This window comes from Parasteatoda tepidariorum, chromosome 3 (assembly GCF_043381705.1).
Source record: "Parasteatoda tepidariorum isolate YZ-2023 chromosome 3, CAS_Ptep_4.0, whole genome shotgun sequence".
Lineage (NCBI taxonomy): Eukaryota > Metazoa > Arthropoda > Arachnida > Araneae > Theridiidae > Parasteatoda > Parasteatoda tepidariorum.
The window spans coordinates 859,408-880,056 of NC_092206.1; the positions used below are offsets into that span (position 1 = coordinate 859,408).

The 20,649-nt window shown below is 29.3% G+C and overlaps 1 protein-coding gene across 3 annotated transcripts in view; it reads left to right on the forward strand.

Annotated features, from left to right (window-relative positions):
* LOC107442445 (serine protease 33) overlaps nucleotides 1–20,362 on the forward strand; it is a 77,636-nt gene extending 57,274 nt beyond the window's left edge. For all 3 annotated transcript variants that reach the window (XM_071178168.1, XM_043051037.2, XM_071178169.1), the window contains 4 exons: nucleotides 4,457–4,542; nucleotides 9,388–9,668; nucleotides 15,485–15,642; nucleotides 16,656–20,362. In XM_071178168.1, coding sequence (XP_071034269.1) covers nucleotides 4,457–4,542; nucleotides 9,388–9,668; nucleotides 15,485–15,642; nucleotides 16,656–16,811 — 681 coding nt within the window. In that variant the 3' untranslated portion in view covers nucleotides 16,812–20,362. The remainder of the gene's footprint in view (nucleotides 1–4,456; nucleotides 4,543–9,387; nucleotides 9,669–15,484; nucleotides 15,643–16,655) is intronic.
* Nucleotides 20,363–20,649: the final 287 nt, after the last annotated feature.

Consider the following 20,649-nt stretch of genomic DNA (forward strand, 5'->3'; position numbering starts at 1 on the left):
TCTATAGTGAAATGGTTTACAAAACTAGATTATAAATTAAAATTTAAATACCCAAAAGCATTTACACAAAATGTTTTATATTCATTTTCTTTTCTCTTTTTTTTTAAAGCACATGTATAGTAGTAATGCTAGAATAATTTTTTTTTTTTGCTGCTGTGTTTTTCTAAGGGCTCAGAAAGAATCAAAGGTAAAGATAATTTTAACTATTTGGTGTCCCAAAGTATTCAAATATTCATTTGTGAAGATTTTTCCATGTTCATTATTTTACTTGGAAGTAAATATAATTTGCAGGACACTGTTTTAAAGCTATTGTTCTGTAGTTCACCTGCAATTTGCAGGTTTCTAATAAAGAATGCAATAGCAGGCTCTGCATTTGGCAATTTTTGAATCTAATAATGAAAGCGGCAGAGACAATAATAATTTCTCCCCGTGTTAATAATTTTTATTTTTTTAAAATCAAAAACATGTTTCAAATGTATTTGTATTTTTATACATTTTTAAAAAACAAATTCAATAATATATATATACACACAGTCAAACCCTGCATAGTGACAGGGTGCGTAGCGTTTGTAAAAAGTGCTTAAAGGTGCTTTTTTGGGGATTTCGTTTTTAAAAGCTTTTAAAGGTGCTTTTTTCAGCTGGCGTTTTTAAAAAGTGCTTTTTTTTCGAGTAATTGTTTTTCCCTTCAGTGATATCTGGTGGATCCCATGCATTTCACGAAAAAAGGAGAGTTTGCTACGTAATCATTCATGCGGACTTCATGTCGTACCCACGGTATGACTTGCGCATGCGCACACACTTGAAACTGAAACCCGAGTGCTCCAATTCGGATAAAGAATATCAGATCCTTATGAAATGTTTTTCTTTTTAATTTATTTTAATTTTGTTCTTGTTTATTTTATTTTACTTCTAACACTTTTTTTGACGTAGGGGGTAAGGGTACTTTTGTTCTGAGTGCAGGGTCAAGTTGAATTCACTCAGTGATGTGGGAAAGTACTGATTTTTTCAATTTACGCCCGTTTTTTTGGGGGGTTTTTTTTTTAACGCTAAAACTGTTTATAAAAAGTTTTTGTTTTTCAATAATATCATTGATTGAATATGAATTTTTTGAGTGCTTGAATATTTTTGTAAAGTGCTTAAAAAGTTTTTAAAAAGTGCTTATTTTTGATTCAAAGATTTGGCTACGCACCCTGTCTTATACATTTTTAAAAAACAAATTCAATAATATATATATACACACAGTCAAACCCTGCATAGTGAGCATGGTTTATAGTGAATGAAATGTTTGCTCCCGTGCCTTGCTGTACACATATAATATTATTTTTTGAGGATATAGTAAACCAAAGTAGAAGAGTAGAAATTGGATATTANAAATGTTCAGTTTATATATATATATTGTGATAATGGTTAACTATGTTATGTATTTTAATGTATATTTTAAAATGTGTGATCCTGGTAGCATGGTAGAGGGTTTTACAGACTATTTTACTTCTCAGATTTAGGATAAAGGGGAGATGATACTGAAAAATTGTTCAGAAAAATTGAGAGAAGTGCTGAAAAGTTTTTTCTTGGTGAAAAACAATTTTTCCCTTTTGAAATCTGTCAACAAAAAAGAATATGCCTTAAGAGCTATAAATTGGAATCACTCCCTTTGCATATGCAAAGATTTTCTGAACTGACCAGAAAATTTTATGATCGGAAACAAAAAAAAAAAAAAGCAGTTCGTGGGTTAGTTAAAGAGAATTGATTTTCAAGTTTTAAAATCAATTCTTTTAACTGAAAATTAATGACGGGAAAAAAACTACAAAAAATCTATTAGAAATGTTTTAAAAAATTATTCTTCAATTTTTAAAATTTTTTTTTTCTAAGGATGTATTGTAGATTATTGTTATTTTTGGTAAAGTGTTGCGTAAAATTTCAATGTCAATTCTTGCCAACATAATATTTTGTGTGTTAAATTTTTATTAGCCTTGCTTTAAGCCCACCTATTACTATAATAGTGTTTTAGTAATCACAGACAAATATGAATTCACTAAAAAAGTATTGCAGATTGAGTTGGTCTTCCACCAGGTGTACAACTAATGAACTTGTATGTATAAATGTCCTGACAATGTACAGTGTGCTGAAAATGTTATTAGGGTGGCCACCCATCTTGAAAACCTGGAATTATCACGATATTTTTTTCTCCTATTTTCTCAATTTCACTAGTTTCAATTGTTTACTAATTTTCTTAATTCAAATTATTTGGCCATTCGTTTTATCCACTTTTTTTAGATGGAAATTTATCTCCAAACAGTTGAAATATCATCAACTTAGCAATGCTTTGCTTGTATCAAAATTTGCTCCATTATAACTCTGTTTAGCTAGAATACCTCTTGAAACTCTCTCATGCTTGTTAAACAGGGTTGGTGTTTTGGACGTCCTAAACTGGTTTTGGACATCCTAAACTGGTTTTGAATATGACACGTGGGTTCTACTGTCTTAAACTGCCCTAAACTGACTAAAACTGTCCAAAACCCAGAACATTGTTAAAAGGTAAAAATTCTATATGTTTAACCATTGTACACATGATAGTTACATATATTAATCAATATTTGATACTTTTTATACAATTTGTTTTTACTTATTAAGGGGAAAAGAAATATATGTATTAGGAAAATAATAAAATATTTAACTTTCAAAGCTCCACAATTCATTGAACAACAAAAGTGAATACCTTAAACATGCTTTTTATACTAATAAATTATGTTTTTGCTTAAGGATAAATAATAATTAATTATAAATTTAATAATAAATATGTTTTTGCATAAGGATTGAAAATAATAATAAACTTTTTAAATTAAACAAAAACTTGTCTTCGTCCTGTTTCTTGTTCAAAAATTTAACTTTTATTATTATTTTTTTTTTGAGAATGGCAAAGATTGTGGTGCAGGTGGAAAAAAGGATATTTGCTTTTGTTTATAGATGTAGGATTTTTTCTTCTTCTTCTAGTCCATGGGCAAATCCATTTATCAAAGTTTGTTCCGATGCTTGGGACGTATTTTTTTTCTCTTGACAAAATGTTTTAGTGTTTTTAACGTTATTAAATTCTCCAAAAGATAGTTGGTTATAATTTAATAAAAATAGATTTTATATTGCACTCTTTTTCTGAAAGCGTGTATGTACTCCCATCCAATGAAATCTGTGAATTTTTCTCAGCGAAGCTTATCAATCACACATTGCTTACAATTGCTAGTCTACAAGTCATTACAATTGTTGCTAATTTTCTCAATTTCATTTTAACCTTTTATGACACATATATTGTAATTTTTTTTTTGTTCCTTTAAGAACCAACTATGTGTTTACATTTAATTTTACTGTTTTGTTGGCAAAGCATTGATTTTTGATTCAAAATCCGAATTGTGCAGCAACCACAATGTCGAAAGTTCGTAAATGTTGCTTGCATTCCAGTGATGATATTTCCGAAATTGTTTCTCCTTTTACCTTAGAAAGCTGGTAAAAACTAAGGAATGTATGGGAAACATGTTAAATGATGTATAAACATATATAAAAATATTTTTATTCATATGTGTTTATTGGGAAGAAGGAAAACTAAGCTTTGTTTTTTCTGCACTGTCAAGGTTTCTAGTTGTAAAAGCAGTAATAAACTAATCTAAACTTAAAAAGCATGTAGTTAGATTGGAATTCTTTAGAGATTTTAATTTCAAATAAGAAAAAAATAAAATGCAAAGAATTTTATCTAGTTGTTTCCATAGAGTGTGCTACAAGAAATTACATTTGCAAAATTCCTTTTTAAATGACAAATATCTCTTTAATAACAATGCTAATTCAAAACAAATAACATTATTTAAACATTTAACTTAAGATATTGGTTTAAAGAAAACATGAACAATGAATTTTTTTAATATGAAATACAGTATAAAATGGCTTTATAGTGAAATGTAAATAAATATAAAAATTTATTGTTGTCGAATCATTTAGAATTATTTTCTTTCACTTAATGAAAATATATTAAACGATAATTATCCTTGGTTTTTTTTATGGTCACTCTATTTGCCACTTAGTACAAAAAGTACTTAAAGTAACACGTTAAAACATTTTTTTCAACAGAAACAATTTATTCTATGTAAGTTGTTAAAATAAATTTAGTCTAATTTTTCTTTCAAGATGCATATATTGAGAAAAATAACCTTTTAAATAAAATACTTTATAACATTAACACTTATCTTGTACCCATCCTATACTCTATGAGGGGAAAAAATACACAGACCTGGAAATTTTAAGATTCTTACCTAGAAAAATCAAGAAAATTTGAAATCTGATTTGAAGTGCCACCCTGTTTATGCATTAATAGTTCTCTTCATTTTAATTTCATAATTTATATTATACTATTGAAATACCTAATGATTAAATGTTTGTTTTTTAAATGCCTGTAAAATGAATGATTGTAATGTAGGCTGTCATTCAAGTTGGCGGTAGTCGATGCGGTGGGGCTCTCGTCGGGCGAAGATTTGTTGTTACTGCTGGACATTGTGTCGCTAGGTAAGTATGTATCAGTGTGTTATGATTTATAAGTTACCCCAAATAATTTAGAGCCACTTTTCAATAATATTTAAAATAATCATAACTAGTGTTGCTTTCAAACTTTAATCATTTTACGTCAAATTTAATTAGATTTATTTTAATTGAATATTAGATGCGAATCAAAGCCTTGCACAATATTACTGTACATACCAATTTTTTTTCTTCTTCAAATTACTATCAAATATAAAAATAGTTTTTTTTAATCCTATTTTTTTGTTAGATTGCTGCTTTGCATGAACTGCTTTGAAGCTATGCTGCTTTGCTAAATCATGTAACATATTTTTATTTGCCGGCTGGTGACAGGGTATTTAGTTTTACATGTAAGTTTATATTATCGTAGATGCCAACTCTACTGGTTTAATTAAAATTCTCCTGGTTTTTGTACATTTTAGAAAATTAGAAATTCTGAATGAAATAGTATTTTTGTACAGATAATTGCTTGCTTCAATATTTAAATAACTATTACTAATACATAATGAAATGAACCTCATTTTTAGAAATCAGGTCAAGACTGTTTTTTCTTATAAAATGTTCAGTTTACCCAGAATTATCTTTTTAAATAAATTTAAAAAAATCTTTTACACACGAATTTTAGAGGCATCTAAAGAAAAACACATTATATTTCAAGTATGCTTAATGTCAATCATAATTGGAAAATATTGCAGTAATCTAAATAGAAAAATCTCTAAAATTCCCTTTGTGTAAAATATTTAATGCAACAATTATCATGAAATCTATATTATTTAGTAAAATGTACTGGTTTTTTTTACTATCCATGTTGGCAACTATGTATTATATCTGAATCATTTAAAAATTGGAATTTTGGAAATTAATTTGGCGCACACAATATGAGTAATTTATTATGAAATTCAATGATTAAGAATTTGTTTTTTAAAATTGGCCGGTCACAGTCATTTGAAAACTAGTGGCAAAGTCGATCATAATATGACGTGTATGTGTGATTACTTTTATATTTTATATTATTCCACGATAAATGATGAACTTAAATGTTTTTTTAAAGGACTGAAACAACTTTCATTTTTCATATTTGTTTTGTTTCCTTTGTTCTGTTGCACTTTTTTTTCTGTAATTTGTAATTAAGAAAATTTGACTCTTAAAATTAAGGAAGATCTATTTGTTGATCAACTTTGAAAATGAATAAAAATACCTAAAACTAAAAAAAAAAGTAAAATAAAAAAAATTTTCAAACTGTACACCAACTAGCTTACCAAAACAAAATAAGTTCTAGAAAATTGATTTCCTGCTTTTTCCACACAAGTAACATGGTGCATAGTGTTTTTAAAAAGTACTTAAAGATGATAATTTTCGATTTTTGTTATTTAAAAGCCCTTAAAGGTGCTTTTATTATTGGGTGTTTTGAAAAAGTGCTTAATTTTAAATTTTCGAAAATTAGGTTTTTTTTTTCTTAACCATGTTGATTTTCGCCATTTATTATGCAAAAGCGGGGTTTTCACATTATTCTTTTCAACGTTTTCACTATTCATTCAACAACAATCCTTTTTGGCTTCCATGGCGTATGAAAACCCAAATCATTTTCATTGGAAGAAATACTTGTGAGTCTATTTAACTGGATTCAATGAGATTATTGCACTCTCATCTACAACTCTACTACATTTTGCAAGAGATTCTACATTTCAGACTTCCTTTTCCACCCTCTGATATCGAACTGAAAAATCTTTCGATCATTTTGTAATCATAAACTAGTTATTTTATCATGATCATGTAAAGTCTTTGAAAATTATTTTGTTAATGTGCTTAAAAATATTTGATTGAATGACTTTTCAGGACACCCTACTGTTCGTGGACATTTGATTCATCTAATTTCATGTTTTTGAATGCATTTAAATTATCTTAATTTTCTGATAATGATTGTTGTATATGTATATATATTTATGTATATATACAGTCGAACCCGCTATAGTGAACCATCTGTGAACTTAGTAATGTGTCCACTATAACCGATGGTTCACTATATCAAATTTTTTAAAGAATATTTTTTGCATAAGACAGTTGAATGATTGAAAATTGGGTTTGCAATTTTATATAATTTATTTAAAAAATCATTAACTAATAAACTGATAGTAAATCAAAAATTAATGAAAAAAGGACTTACTTCGCTAAATATTAGTTTTAATTTCACTTTTTATGAAAAAAATTTGTGATTTTTGATTGAACACAATTTGATTTTTAATAGAGTTCATCAATTTTCTTATCTACAATGTGCAAAGAATGCAAGATTTTTTTTTTGATCAACATTTTCTGTAGAAAAAAACATATTAATGACATTTATGGCTGATTTTGCTTCAGCTATAGATGGTGCTGAAAGTTCATTTTTTTCTTCAACATTTAAGTCTTCTCTACCTTTGTTCGTTTGTTTTATTTCACTGACTATGTCATCATCGGTAGGAGTACCAGAAGTGCATACTTCATCATTGCAACATTCATATTGCTCAATAACGTCCTTGGGAAAATGTCCATTCCATGTCTTTTTAGCCATAGAGAGATAGGTAAATTTTCTTCCTCCACATTGGAATCTTTTTTCTTCTAAATCCTTTGAAAAACCTAATGTCGGAAACAGTTGCGGATTGTAGCTGATGTTACTTGCCTCCATGATTTTTCTAGCAAAACTATTGCTTTTAGAAGAAAGATGTTGCATTCTGAGTTCATGTTGTTTTAATCATAGTTATCTAAAATACCCATAACTAATTGTCTCTTATAGTGAGACTGCGAAGAACACCCTGGTCCGTGGGTTGCAACACAGAAGTTGTATTTTGTGGTAAAAATGCAAGCTTAATACACTTTAGACTTTTTAAATGGGGGTGAGCTGTGCAATTGTCTAGAAGAAAAACAATTTTACGATTTACTTTTAATAAATCACTGTCGAAGCTCTTCTTCAAGAAAATGGGAGGACATCCATGCTTTTTGATTGGCTTTGTAGTTTGTGGGCAGTTTTTTAAAATTTTTAAAGCACCTTGGTTTTTTAGATTTACCTATGACAGTTAGTTTTCGCTTTTCCGAGCCGTTCATGTTAGCACAAGCAAAAACTGTTATTCTCACTTTGGAAAGTTTCCCACTGGTGCACTTTTCTCCTTTAAATTTTAACGTCTGATTGGGAATCAATTTGTAAAATAGTCCATCTTTCATCAGCATTAAAAATGTCTTTCTCTTCATAATTCTGTATAATATTCGACCACACTTCAGTTTTCCACATCCCTTGCATCAACACTCGCTTCTTCTCCAATAATCTTTCCTGAAGAAATATTATTCCGTTTTTTGAATCTATCCAGCCATCCATTGGAGCACACAAAATCCTTATCCTCTAATTTTTCAGCAAACTCATTAGCTTTAATTTGAAGCATAGGTCCTGTCACAGGAAGATTTCGATCACGCTGAGTGGTGAACCATTTTAACAAAGCTTCGTCTACGTTTTCTCTTTCAGCTCCACCCAGTTTTTTTGAGGAAACCATATTTTTGTCGTATGCGGCAAAAATTGCACTTCGATTTTTCCAAATGCTTGAAACTGTAGATTTTGACAAGGAAGATTCCTTACAGAGTGCCGATTGATTAGTTCCATCTTCAATACGCTTTATAATTTTAACTTTGTCTTCTATCGAAAACGCTTTTAGAGAATTCGCCATTTTCACTGCTTTCGTAATAAAAATCTTGTCTCAAATAGATAATGTAAGAATATGAAGAGAGCAGCTGTAGAATGAGTTAAATTGTTCACCTTCTTGGTTGTCAAGGGGTGATTTGTAAAGAATATGGTTTGAACAGATAAGAAAATTCCAAAAATTCACCAGGTGGCCAAGTTAACTAGTTGTAGAGCAAGCTTGGGGAAAAGCGACAAAGAGAGAGGGGGGAGTATAAGATAAAATGTTTGACATTTATTACAGTATAGTTAAAAGTGATAAGCATAAAGGAGTGAAATATGACTCATTGTATAGGAATGCATTCATTTTCAGTCCCAACACCTGCAAGTTTAAAGATGGAGGACTGAAAAAGATATTTAAAGAAATGAAATTTGAGTCCACTATAACCGAGTTTCCAAGTTCTAAGCTGTTCACTATAAGCTTTAAAAATAATGTTATTTAAATAGGAGTACGGACGGGACCGCTAAAAAAATTCACTATATCCCAGGTTCACTACAGCGGGGTTCGACTGTATATATTTATGTATATGTATATATATATATATATATAATACATATATATATGTATAATATATGTATTATATATGTGTGTGTGTGTGTAGCTGGTGTCGTGTCATGGACAGAAAATAATTTTAAATGTGATCAAAGGTCCGATATAAAACATCTGCAATTTGAAGGCAATTTTCTTCACATAAGTCCGCCCACAGATTGTCACTTATTTGCTGCAATTGTGCTAGTATAGCGAGACAGTTGAAAAGATGTTTGGAGGTTAGCTCTATGTCTGGGCAATTTTTGCAGATCCGGAAATCCGAGGTCTAGAAGTTTCGAGAAATCATCGATCGCATTTATGTATAAGGATTCTTGTATATTTTATTTAAAAATATCAGAACTAGAATTTATACTTGGCATCTCTTTCATTTGTAAATATTTTTTCTGGAAGAATAATACATGTGATTAGAGATTAAAGTTAACTTATGCATAATTATTAATTTAAATTATGCTGCGTATAATTTATTTAAAATTTCATGTTGTGAAAATATCAATGATTTAGATTTATAAGGACATAAATTTATTGGAATGCATCATTAATGTTTACTCAAGTAAGTGTTACTTAATGTTCTATTTGTTTTCAGATCACAGCACAAGCCTGGAAATATTCGGGTGACCCTCGGAGATTATGTGTTACATTCTAATGTGGAAAGCTTGCCGGCCGAAATATTTGGTGTCTCGGAAGTCCGGCTTCACCCGAATTTCAGGTTCACTCCTCAAGCTGACAGGTATGATGTGGCGGTGGTGGTACTCGATCGACCGGCACCTTATAGGGAAAACATCAGACCCATATGCATACCCAGAAAAGGAACTGACTTCTTGGGAAAAACTGCATATGCAGCCGGGTGGGGTGCTTTGGAACCAGGTTTGTTTTCTTTCACATAAATATCTTATTTCACTAAGAAAGTTTTCTTAACTCAAGATAAGTGCTTAGTTAAAATATACAAGTATTTCTAATTTCATTTTAATACATGGTGTGTAGCGTTTTTAAAAAGTGCTTAACGGTGCTTCTTTTCCATTTGCGTTTTTTAAAAGCCTTTAAAGGTACTTTTTCCATTGGGTGTTTTTAAAAAGTGCTTACATTTTCCATTTTCGAAAAAAAAATTTTTTTTTACCATTTTGATTTTTGCCACGTATTATGCAAAAGCGTGCTTTTCACATTGTTCTATTCAACATTTTCACAATTCATTCGACCACATTCCATTTCAACGTACTGTCGGTCCATAGCATATGAAAGCGCCAATCATTTTTCATGTTTGATGAAATATTTGCGAGTCTGCATGTGTGTCTACTGAGCTGGGTTCAGTGAGATTATTGCACTTTTATGTGCAACTCTTTTGTGTTCTCAATTTCAGTCTTCTTTTTCCACCCTCAGATATCGAACCAAAAAATCTCTTGAGCATTTTATAATGGCTAATATAATCAAGAAAGGAGTTCTCTGTCAGAAACTAGTTATTTTATTGTGATTATGAAAAATCTTTGAAAATTATTTTGCATTTTGTTAATGTGTATAGTGCTTAGAAATATTTTTGAGTGCTTAAAAGGTACTTAAAGGTTGTTGAATTCCATGCCAACTGAAACCAGTAGTGAATTTTTAAAGTTTAAGCAATATCCTTATATTTGGTACCATTTTAAAGGAAATTTGTTGTAATTCGTGAATTCAAAAGTTATTTTTTAGAGTTATACATGATTATAGTAAAATTTATTATAACTAACTTGATTTTGACTTATTTTACCAAAATAACTATTTTAAACAGGGTTCCCACGGTACTTGAAAGTCCTTGAATTTTGTTGAAAAAAATCAGGGCCCTGAAAAGTAAATGAATTCTGCCATAGGTAAAAGTACTTGATTTTTTAGGATTCAAAATAATACTAATCTTTCTTACAAATAAGGGGTAAAAAGTAATTAATAAATTCAAAGGAAGGTTATTGAAATTCTAATCAATGCAATTTTTAATGCTTGAAGTGAAAAGGAGTTAAAGAAGATGCAAAACTTTTCTCTCCTAGATTTTTCACACCAGATTATTGTTCATCTCTGATGTTTTGAAAGCTGAAATTTCTAGCAAATTTTAAGTTTTGTTTTGTAGTCAGAGTTTTTGAATGATATATAATGTTTAATTAATTTAGAAATATGTTCAGTGTGTTAATTTCATTATTACGACTGGTTAATATTTATATCCTATTTGTTCTTTTAATTTATATACGAAGGATAATTAATTTTTTATCATTTATAATCAAATTTTTACATTTAGTTTTTACTGCTAATAAATGAAATTTAACTACAGGTTTCATTGATTATGAATAAATATTGTGATTCACATTAAACTGATTCTTGATTTACGGATTGGAACTCATATAAAATGTTCTACGAATTGCGATTTAAATGAAAGTGATTAATGGATCACATATCGAATATTACCTAAAAGTAGTTTGCAAATTACTCATCATAATTCGTATTCAGGTATTTTATAAATCACACATCATGATTCACATTAAAGTTATTTCTAAATCATATAACGTGATGCGTATTTAAGTAATTTCAGAATCATGCTTCACAATTCTAATTCTAGTGGTTTACAAATCACGCATTGCGATTCACAAAAGAGAGATTTAAGAATTACCACTAACAATTCTCATCAAAATGATTTAAGAATCACACATAGCTGCTCTATATTAAGCACCTTTCGAATTGCAAATTGCATCATAATGATCACTATTCANGTTTCATTGATCATGAATAAATATTGTGATTCACATTAAACTGATTCTTGATTTACGGATTGGAATTCATATAAAATGTTCTACGAATTGCGATTTAAATGAAAGTGATTAATGGATCACATATCGAATATTACCTAAAAGTGATTTGCAAATTACTCATCATAATTCGTATTAAGGTATTTTATAAATCACACATCATGATTCACATTGAAGTTATTTCTGAATCATATAACGTGATGCGTATTTAAGTAATTTCAGAATCATGCTTCACAATTCTAATTCTAGTAGTTTACAAATCACGCATTGCGATTCACAAAAGAGAGATTTAAGAATTACCACCCACAATTCTCATCAAAATGATTTAAGAATCACACATAGCTGCTCTATATTAAGCACCTTTCGAATTGCAAATTACATCATAATGATCACTATTCACATTAAATTGATTTATGTATCACATATTGTGATTTACATCTTGTTAGTTCGTGTGTTTTGTTTCATTTGCTATTCATATTGTTCTGATTTAAGAAACATACACCGCATTTCAATTTCAATTTACTAATCACACATTGTGATATGTAATCTTCGAGACTCACTTCACCTTTTTTATAATTTTGATTTACATATAGTATATCTAGATTCGTATAAATGCGATTTAAAAATTATGCTTAGTGAAAATTATGCATAATCACAAAATATTAAAAATCACGCTTCACATTTTATGGATATATTTTAAAGAAAATAAAGCTTGATAAGTCTTAGTCATCTGTAAAATATTATTCTGCAATAGATTTTTTTATGTTCAAAATACATTACTGATATTCTGAAGTAACAAAATAGATCATTTGTTATTAAAATTGAAGCAGATATGTTAAATGGATATATTTTGATATTTTATCTAATTATATACATTTTCCGTAACCTAAAATTTGATCTAACATTTTAAAAAAAATATTTATATTTTAATAACCGTACAATCACACAAACTTTATCAATTATTTACTGTACTTGTTTAATGTAATATGCATTATTCTTTCACTCAATTTCATTAATTCACTTCATTAAATTTTTCATGAAGTTTCGCTGGTGCTAGTTTTTAAATGTTGGCTAGTATCATTCGTATGTGAATTGGATTTTTTTTTTTTTTTTTGTCAATTGGAATTTTTTAAGGTGATTTGAAGCAGGAATGTAACTATCAACCATTTGTATTATTAGCTGATAAATTTAATAAATCTTTTTTTGTTGTCAAATAAGTATTGTACTTTAAAAATATACAATTTCTGCTTCTACGTAATTGTAAAATTTGGTTGACATGTACTATGTTTTAGCATATAACTGTAATACGGTCGTTGAAAAAGATGCTTAAAAGTCATTGAATTTTTTTTTAAAAATTGAGTGGGGGAACCCTGTTAAAGAAGTCATTAAAAATATTGCGATTTTACATATAGTTTGATTTATATTATAATTGTTCCTAAATCTAATTATGCAGCGATGTTTTTTAGTCAAAAATTATCTTAAATATATATTTGTCTCTGTTATAATTATTCTTTTAAGTTCATTTTATTCATTGCACAAGAAAGCTTTTCACTTAATGTTTGGTTTTTACAATAAAGTCTATTATATATTTTTCTAATATCTAATTCTATATCTAAAGTTATGTTATATTTTTGTAATAAAATTCTCATATGTCAGGGGGGACAAAACTAAATGTCCCCTCAGTTTCACAAAATTGATAGGTTGACCATTAAAAAGGAACTCTAGGATTGTAAACAAGTGCTAATGCATCCTGACTCAACTAGCTTAAACCAGTTCTACAACTATTAAAGCACACTTTTTATACAAAGCTGTGCCATTTTTATTTAATGGCGTGTTTTGTTTATAGTTAAAAGTTTTTTAAGTGAGTACTCAATATGGCAAAAACAGCAGAAGAAAGAATGAGAGAATATAGATTTAGAATACTCCAAAAAAAAAGAGACATTTGTAAGAAGAAAGATAAAAGATATAAAATGAAAATCTATGATAACTGAAGTATTTTGAAGGGGAAAAAAACCTTAACAGAGAAATAGACAAATTGAAAAAAAAGAAGACAAAGGAAAAATAAAAAGGCACGGATACAAGCAGTAGAAATTCAGAAAGGATATTCTCTGTATAATATTCCTTAGACATTGGGGAAAGCTATTAAAAAGGCAAACCATGCATTACCTGTATCTGCAAGAAAACGTTGTGCTATTCTACGCATACTCTGTAACCTTACTACCAAAACAAAAGAAATAGCCTAATAACAAAGTTTCNAAAAAAAAAAAAAAAAAAAAAAAAAAAAAAAAAAAAAAAAAAACATGTAAAAAGTTTCAACTCATCTGATAAACTTTCTTACCAGACTTCTGATAGAACTAAGTGCATGGTTGTCAAAGAAAATGGACAGAAAGTCCATAAAGCCAAATGTACACCTTGACTGAAGCATATCAAATATCAAAGCAGATTCATCCAAAGCAGATTCAAATCTATGTTTGCTATACTACGACCTATCCATATTTTATGCGTAGGTAAAACACCATATGAAGTGTGTATGTGCTATTCATTAAAATGTGAATTTAATATTAAAATCAATTGCTTGCCTAATAATTACATAGAATTGCTAAATACATGTGACAATCACTCAAGTGACTTTTTATTTTATAACCATCATTAAACAGCCGTCCCAAATTAAAGTTTACGGCTACCAATGTTCAACTCTGTAGCCTTGTCATTTTGAACCCAATCCAAAAGACAAGGGAACTCCTCAATCAGTACCCCCAGCGGTATTGATTTGTTTTGGGAACTTGGAGGACTTTCTGACCCAGCATATTTAAATGCACACCAGTGTCACCATTTAAAAAAACTGAGATTTTTTTTTGATGTTGCAATAGATAGTTTTGAAAGTGTAAAAAGTTCTAGAAAAAAATTGGGTTAATTAATTTTGTTACCAAATAACTGAAATTGAGAAAGAAACAAGCAATGCAAAATTTTTCAACATGGTCTGGTAAAATAAAAACTTTAAAACATCAGTAGAAAGAGGCAGCACTGGTATAGCAGTGCTGCCAACTCCAACTTTAAATAACCGGAGAGTCACTTTTAACAGTGATATTTCCCTTTAACTTTTTGACAAATTTGTAAGATATCCCCTCCTGTTACATTCCATGTCCTATATGTTACGATGCATTATTTGGACTTTAAAAATTGCAATTCTTTTTTTTTTAAAAGTCTTATAATAATTTATTTTACCTTGAAATGTTGTGATTTTGAAAAAAAATTGCTGATAATGTTTAAGGATGGTCCAAATCACAGAATTTAGCATAAATAACAGTACATGTCGAAAATGTGGGATTTTATTTGTCCCCTCTGTTACAAATACTTTTAATTAACTTGCAATTTAATAATGGAGCTCTTTTATTATTTTATGCCAATTAATAANTTTCACAAATTATGTCTAAATTTTCACAAAATAGGTACCTCTCAGAAAAACCTAGACAGACCCCTGAATAAGACAATGCACCCTAAAGTAACATTTCTTTATAGAGAGTCTTCACTCTCTATAAAGTTATGAAATTAAAATTTGGATAATGTTTTCTTTATGAGTTGAATAAAAAAAAATACAATTTTTTGTATTTATCTGTGTAATTAGGCTAATTTGACAGGAATTCTAATTAACAAGTTCTTACTATAATAAAGAGTTTTGCATTTTTGACTATGTTACTGTATATAAGAAGAAAGTAACTGTCAGAGCAATTCGCTATGCTAAATAAAAATTTGCCTCATAGGTAGATATTGTGGATGTTTCTTTCTATCCTTTGCAGGGGCATTGCTTATGTTCACTTAACTCATTTCATTTACATCACCTCACATATGGATTTCTGAAGTTTCATTAAAAATTATGGATCTTTAGTACACCATTATTTGCTAATTATGTTCTCTGAATTGTAGGTTCTAAACTACGTCCCAAAGTGCTGCAGTACGTGGGGGTGCCCGTGATTGAGAATAAAGTGTGTGAGACGTGGCATAGAAAGCAGGGTATAAACATCCGGATCCATGATGAGATGATGTGCGCAGGATATGAATTTGGCGGAAGAGATGCTTGCCAGGTAAACATTCTTTTAAGCAATATGGCTACTCTATAAAAACAGGGTGCCCACCCACCAGGAATTATCAGGGAATTTTTTATGCTGGAAAAAACCTGGAAAAGTCAGGGAAATTTGGATAAAAACCTGGACAAATCAAGGAATTTCAAAGAAAAGCTGGAATTTTTCTTTTAATTTAAATTATTTTACCATCCGTTATATCCACTTTTATTTAAATGTAAATTTATTGTAAAAAAGTTGAAATATCAGCTCAGCAATACTTATCTTGCATTGAAATTCCCTTCATTATTGCCCTGCAACACTAGAATGCCATTTCAAACTCTTTTTAGGTTGAACTTTCTAGTACTATCCTTTCTGCTGTAAAAATAGAACAAAATCAACATCTTTGTTGTAGTGTATCTACCACTACAGTGTATGTATCTACCGCCGATTCTATAGTGGGGTACCTTTTCATAGATTAAGGTTGACATTGTCACATCTATTCTCCCCACGTTGGTGACCTCGACAGAAACTCCCACTTCGATTTGAACACACGTTCTTCATTGGATGGTCCGCATTGAACAGTTGACTTGCTGTTTGTGACTGCTACATTATCCACTTTCTCGCGCTATTGCTACTCGGTCTCGATCACACAGAACGTCGGCCTGTACATACTCGACTGCTGAGGGCAACACGGGAGAAACCACGACCCTGAACTTATTACAGCTCTCACAATCAGCACTCAAAAGCAGGGTTCGTGATTTTTTTGNAAACCACGACCCTGAACTTATTACAGCTCTCACAATCAGCACTCAAAAGTACAGTGATCTTAATACAGCTCTCCCGGCTTCTCACAAAACAGCGATGAATCAACGAGTCGTATCCAGTTCATTGAATTCTATCACAGCGATAATTCTGGTGGGCAAGTACTGTAGATTATAAATGAAGCAAATATAAGTAGTAAAAGATTGTAAATAAAGCCCATAAATAGAATTTATTTTCTCGCAATGACTGTAAAACTGAATGTTCTATTTTAGGGTGACTCTGGTGGTCCGCTCATGATGGAAGATAACAACGTCTGGTATTTGATCGGCATTGTTTCGGCCGGTTACTCCTGCGCCAAGAGTTATCAGCCGGGCATCTATCACAAAGTCTCCAGTTCTTCCGATTGGGTATCTGCAGCCATGCAATAGATTTTATTTCACTTCCCTAAAATTATTTCATTAAACTGCTTCTCCGATCAAAACGGAATTTTTATTTTAAGTCAAAAAGGAAAATGTAGCTTTTGGCTATTTAATGTGAACTCATCTGAAATGAGAAAGAAAAAATAATTAGCAAGGACTCCATTGCTTATGAGTGTCATGAAATCATTACGAATGTTGCATAACTAGTCAAAGCTTTAGTCAAATATAATGACTATTCTAATCTGGACTCTTCTTGTGATTTACAGATAATAGCTAGTTATCCATTGTAATAAAAGTACCCATGATCACTTGCATGTTTCATTTATGTTTATTGCTGATGTTTCAAAGATGGATATATTTTTGTGGAACAATTTTTTTCTTTCAAGAAAAAAAAAATCTGCATTACTCAGTGTAAAGCATATATATAAAATACAAAAAAAATCATATTTTTTAAAATTTTATTTATTTTTGTATGCAGATTAAAAATGTTACTGTTGTTCACACTGTTTTGAAGTGTTTTTCTAATATTAATAGAGTTTACTTCACATATCAATGTAACCGTACCTATAAATTACAAGAAAAAAAATTTATGTTTTTTAAAATTTTATTTATTTTTGTATACAGATTGAAAATTTTATTGTTGTTCAAATTATTTTGATATGTTTTTCTAATATTAATAGAATTTACTTCACCTAAAATGAGTTTATAATTATTTTTAAACACTTGCGTACTGCAGAACTTCTGGAGGGTTTAATGCAGTGTTTCCCTAAATACCTTTGAGCAGAATAGGGGAAATTGCGTAACTTGGCGTAACTTGGGGAACCTTGAGCGTAACTTGGGGAAATTGCATAAAACATTTTAAACTTTTTTTCTTCTTGGATTTATGGAAAGAGCATTAAAGAATTTCATATATTGTTTTACACTGCCTATAAATATCTAGAGTTTCTTAAATTACAAATATTTTCCTCACTGACATTTGAAACAGTAAAAGATATTTCTTTATTATATAATATTTCCAAAGAGTATTTTTTAAATTTTAATCTATAATTAAATTTAATCGATTAACATTTAATAGATTACATTTAATCGAAGCAATTAAAAAAAGACAATAAAAATTACTAGCGCAAAATTAGATTAAAAATTAAACAGCATTAATAGCTAAAATTTAAATAGTAAAGGATTCTTCCTACTTTTTAAATTATCTGATTATAAATAGCTTTTACATTTTATGTTGAAACAAGAGAAGAAAAATATTTTCTTACGCTTTATAAATGATACCAATAATGTTTATTACAAATTCCCTGTTTTAAGAATATATATATTTTTTGATACTTGGTTTTGTCACTTAACATTTAGTTGCATCATTTCGTAAGTTTAAATAGGGAAGCAGTTTTGTTTTTCATTGAATCTTAAATCATATTTATTTTAGAATAGAGGTTGGGCAACCAGAGGTACTCTAAATGAGCAAAAACCCTTTGTAGCTGAAACAAAGTTCAGCTTGTAGGACCCTAAATACCTTTTGAGCAGAATAGACTCTCACAAAGTCCTCCTCTAGATGACGTCAGAGAGAACCCATAATGTGTCTCTTGAGGGTGCAGTGAGAAGATCTTCCTCAAACTGTTCCGATTTAGCTTAAGAAGCTCTTTTTGACGCACACTGGACCAGTCACGATTCAGCTTGTCTCTGACCCTGCGCCATTACATTTTTATTTTACTGCTACCTCTATGCATAGCTGCCAACTCTACTGGATTTTACCAGTTTCTCATAATTTACTGGTTTAATAAAAACTCTGGTTTTTGTACTTTTTTTAGAAAATTCCCTGAAATTGAGTAAGTTTCCTTAAAAAAAATCCCTATTGAAGTAGAATTTTAGTGCTAAACCAGGCTACAATTATTGCTAGCTTGAATATTTTAATAAGTGTCACTAATACACTTATTTTATTTTTCTAAAATTCAATCATAAAATTATAATCCTCAATTCAATCAAATCCTGATTTATAAAATTCAGTTAACTATCTTTGATGAATTAAATGCCTATTATTATTAAATGCAGGGCTGATTGTGCTCCGGAAAAAATCCGGATTTTTCGTTAACAGTGATCTGGAAGTTTCCAAAGATGGAAGGTCCAGACGTTTTGAAAAATCATTGATCACAGAAGTTTCCGGAAATCAAATTTTCAAAGGTGGAACTTAAAAACACAGTTTATTTTATTTGTTTGTAAGGGAGAGCCAGAGAGATAAGCTTATATTCATAATAAATATTCATTTTTTATCAGTAAATAGTTGTTATTATCATAAACTCAAAAAAGAAAGACATATTTGTAAATTTTAATTACTTCTCCAGGTCATGATAGGTATGTGTAAAATTTTAAATATATTTTAAGTAAACTAAGAACTATTGAGAAAAAGGAAAAAAAAGTTTAAAATTTTTTCAATTTAAACTGTTTTTTTTTTTTATCTCAGGAAATTTTTTGGAATTTTGACTTGGGCTCACAATCACCCCTGTTAATGCCTATTATTAATTAAATGCCTATTAATCATTATATTATGAATAAACAAAATATATAACATTTCAAGATCATTTAATGTGAAATCATAACTGGAAAATATTGCAGTTTTTCTATTTGATGACTATAAAAAATCCCTAAAATTCCCTATGCTTTCCCCTAAAATTCCCTATCTTTAGTATATTTTGTTACAATTATCATGAAATTTATATTTCGTAAAATCTACCGGATTTTTTCCTATTCGTGTTGGCAGCTTTTTTATTTTACCACTAAAATTTTTCATTTAATCTAACTTTCTAAAAATTCAATATATAGGAACTTCATCAACCACTCTATGAATTATAAACGATGGGTTATATTGCGATTCTCTTGCACAATTGCTTCAATATGAATAGTGAATTATACTAAAACTTAATGAAAAAAAAAAATTATCAGTTCCACATTTTGTCTCACTAAATAGTACCAAAATGATGTACTATCTTGGGCTACCATGCAGCAAAATTTGGATAGAAAATTTTAAATATCCTTTTTTTATATTGCAGAAGAACTACATAAGAAAGCAGACCAAAATTTTTACATGCTTAAAATTGGAGTAATAAAGGAAATTGATATCAAATTTTTCAAACATGACTTTTAGTCTCTGCGCATAATGAGAAGCAAAATAAAAGAATTTCGTCAAATAAATTATTAGAAGGAAATTATTTTTTACACTGATCGCCAGTTTAAATTTTCATCATCCATACAAAATTTTAAACTAGCATTTGTCTAACTTATTTTACATTCTGTTGTATTTTCTTTATTTAAATGTTGAATTATTTTTAGAGTTTAAAATGTTATTTTTATGTACAATTATTATTAAAAATAGAATTTTTCGTTTAGAATCATATATGTTTGTTATTTTGTTCAATTATGTGTCTTGGAAAATTTATTGCACTAAAATCTGTAGAAAAATTTCTCTTTTCATTGAGTGATTGTCTAATTGTGTGTCTGTAACTAGGTATGCAAAAACAAACAGGTATATAAAATTATTTGTTAAAAAAATTTGATTTCGAGTATCTCTTATTTTAATTTCATTTAAGCATTATGTAAGGTTGTTGTAAGTTTTTGCTGTTAAAGGGAGATGCTTACTTAAAGTACCAAATTTCCTTTTTCTGAAGAAAAAATCCAGGAAGGAGAGAAAATGATTAAAATTTTGGGATAAAAGTTACATTATGAAGGAAAAAATAAATCTGACATTAGTACATGGGGATATGGCTTATGATTCATCATCTCAAAAAAAAAAAAATGCTTACACTACAGCTTTACGGATTAAGTCCTTTTTCAGATTGTACAAATTTAGGTA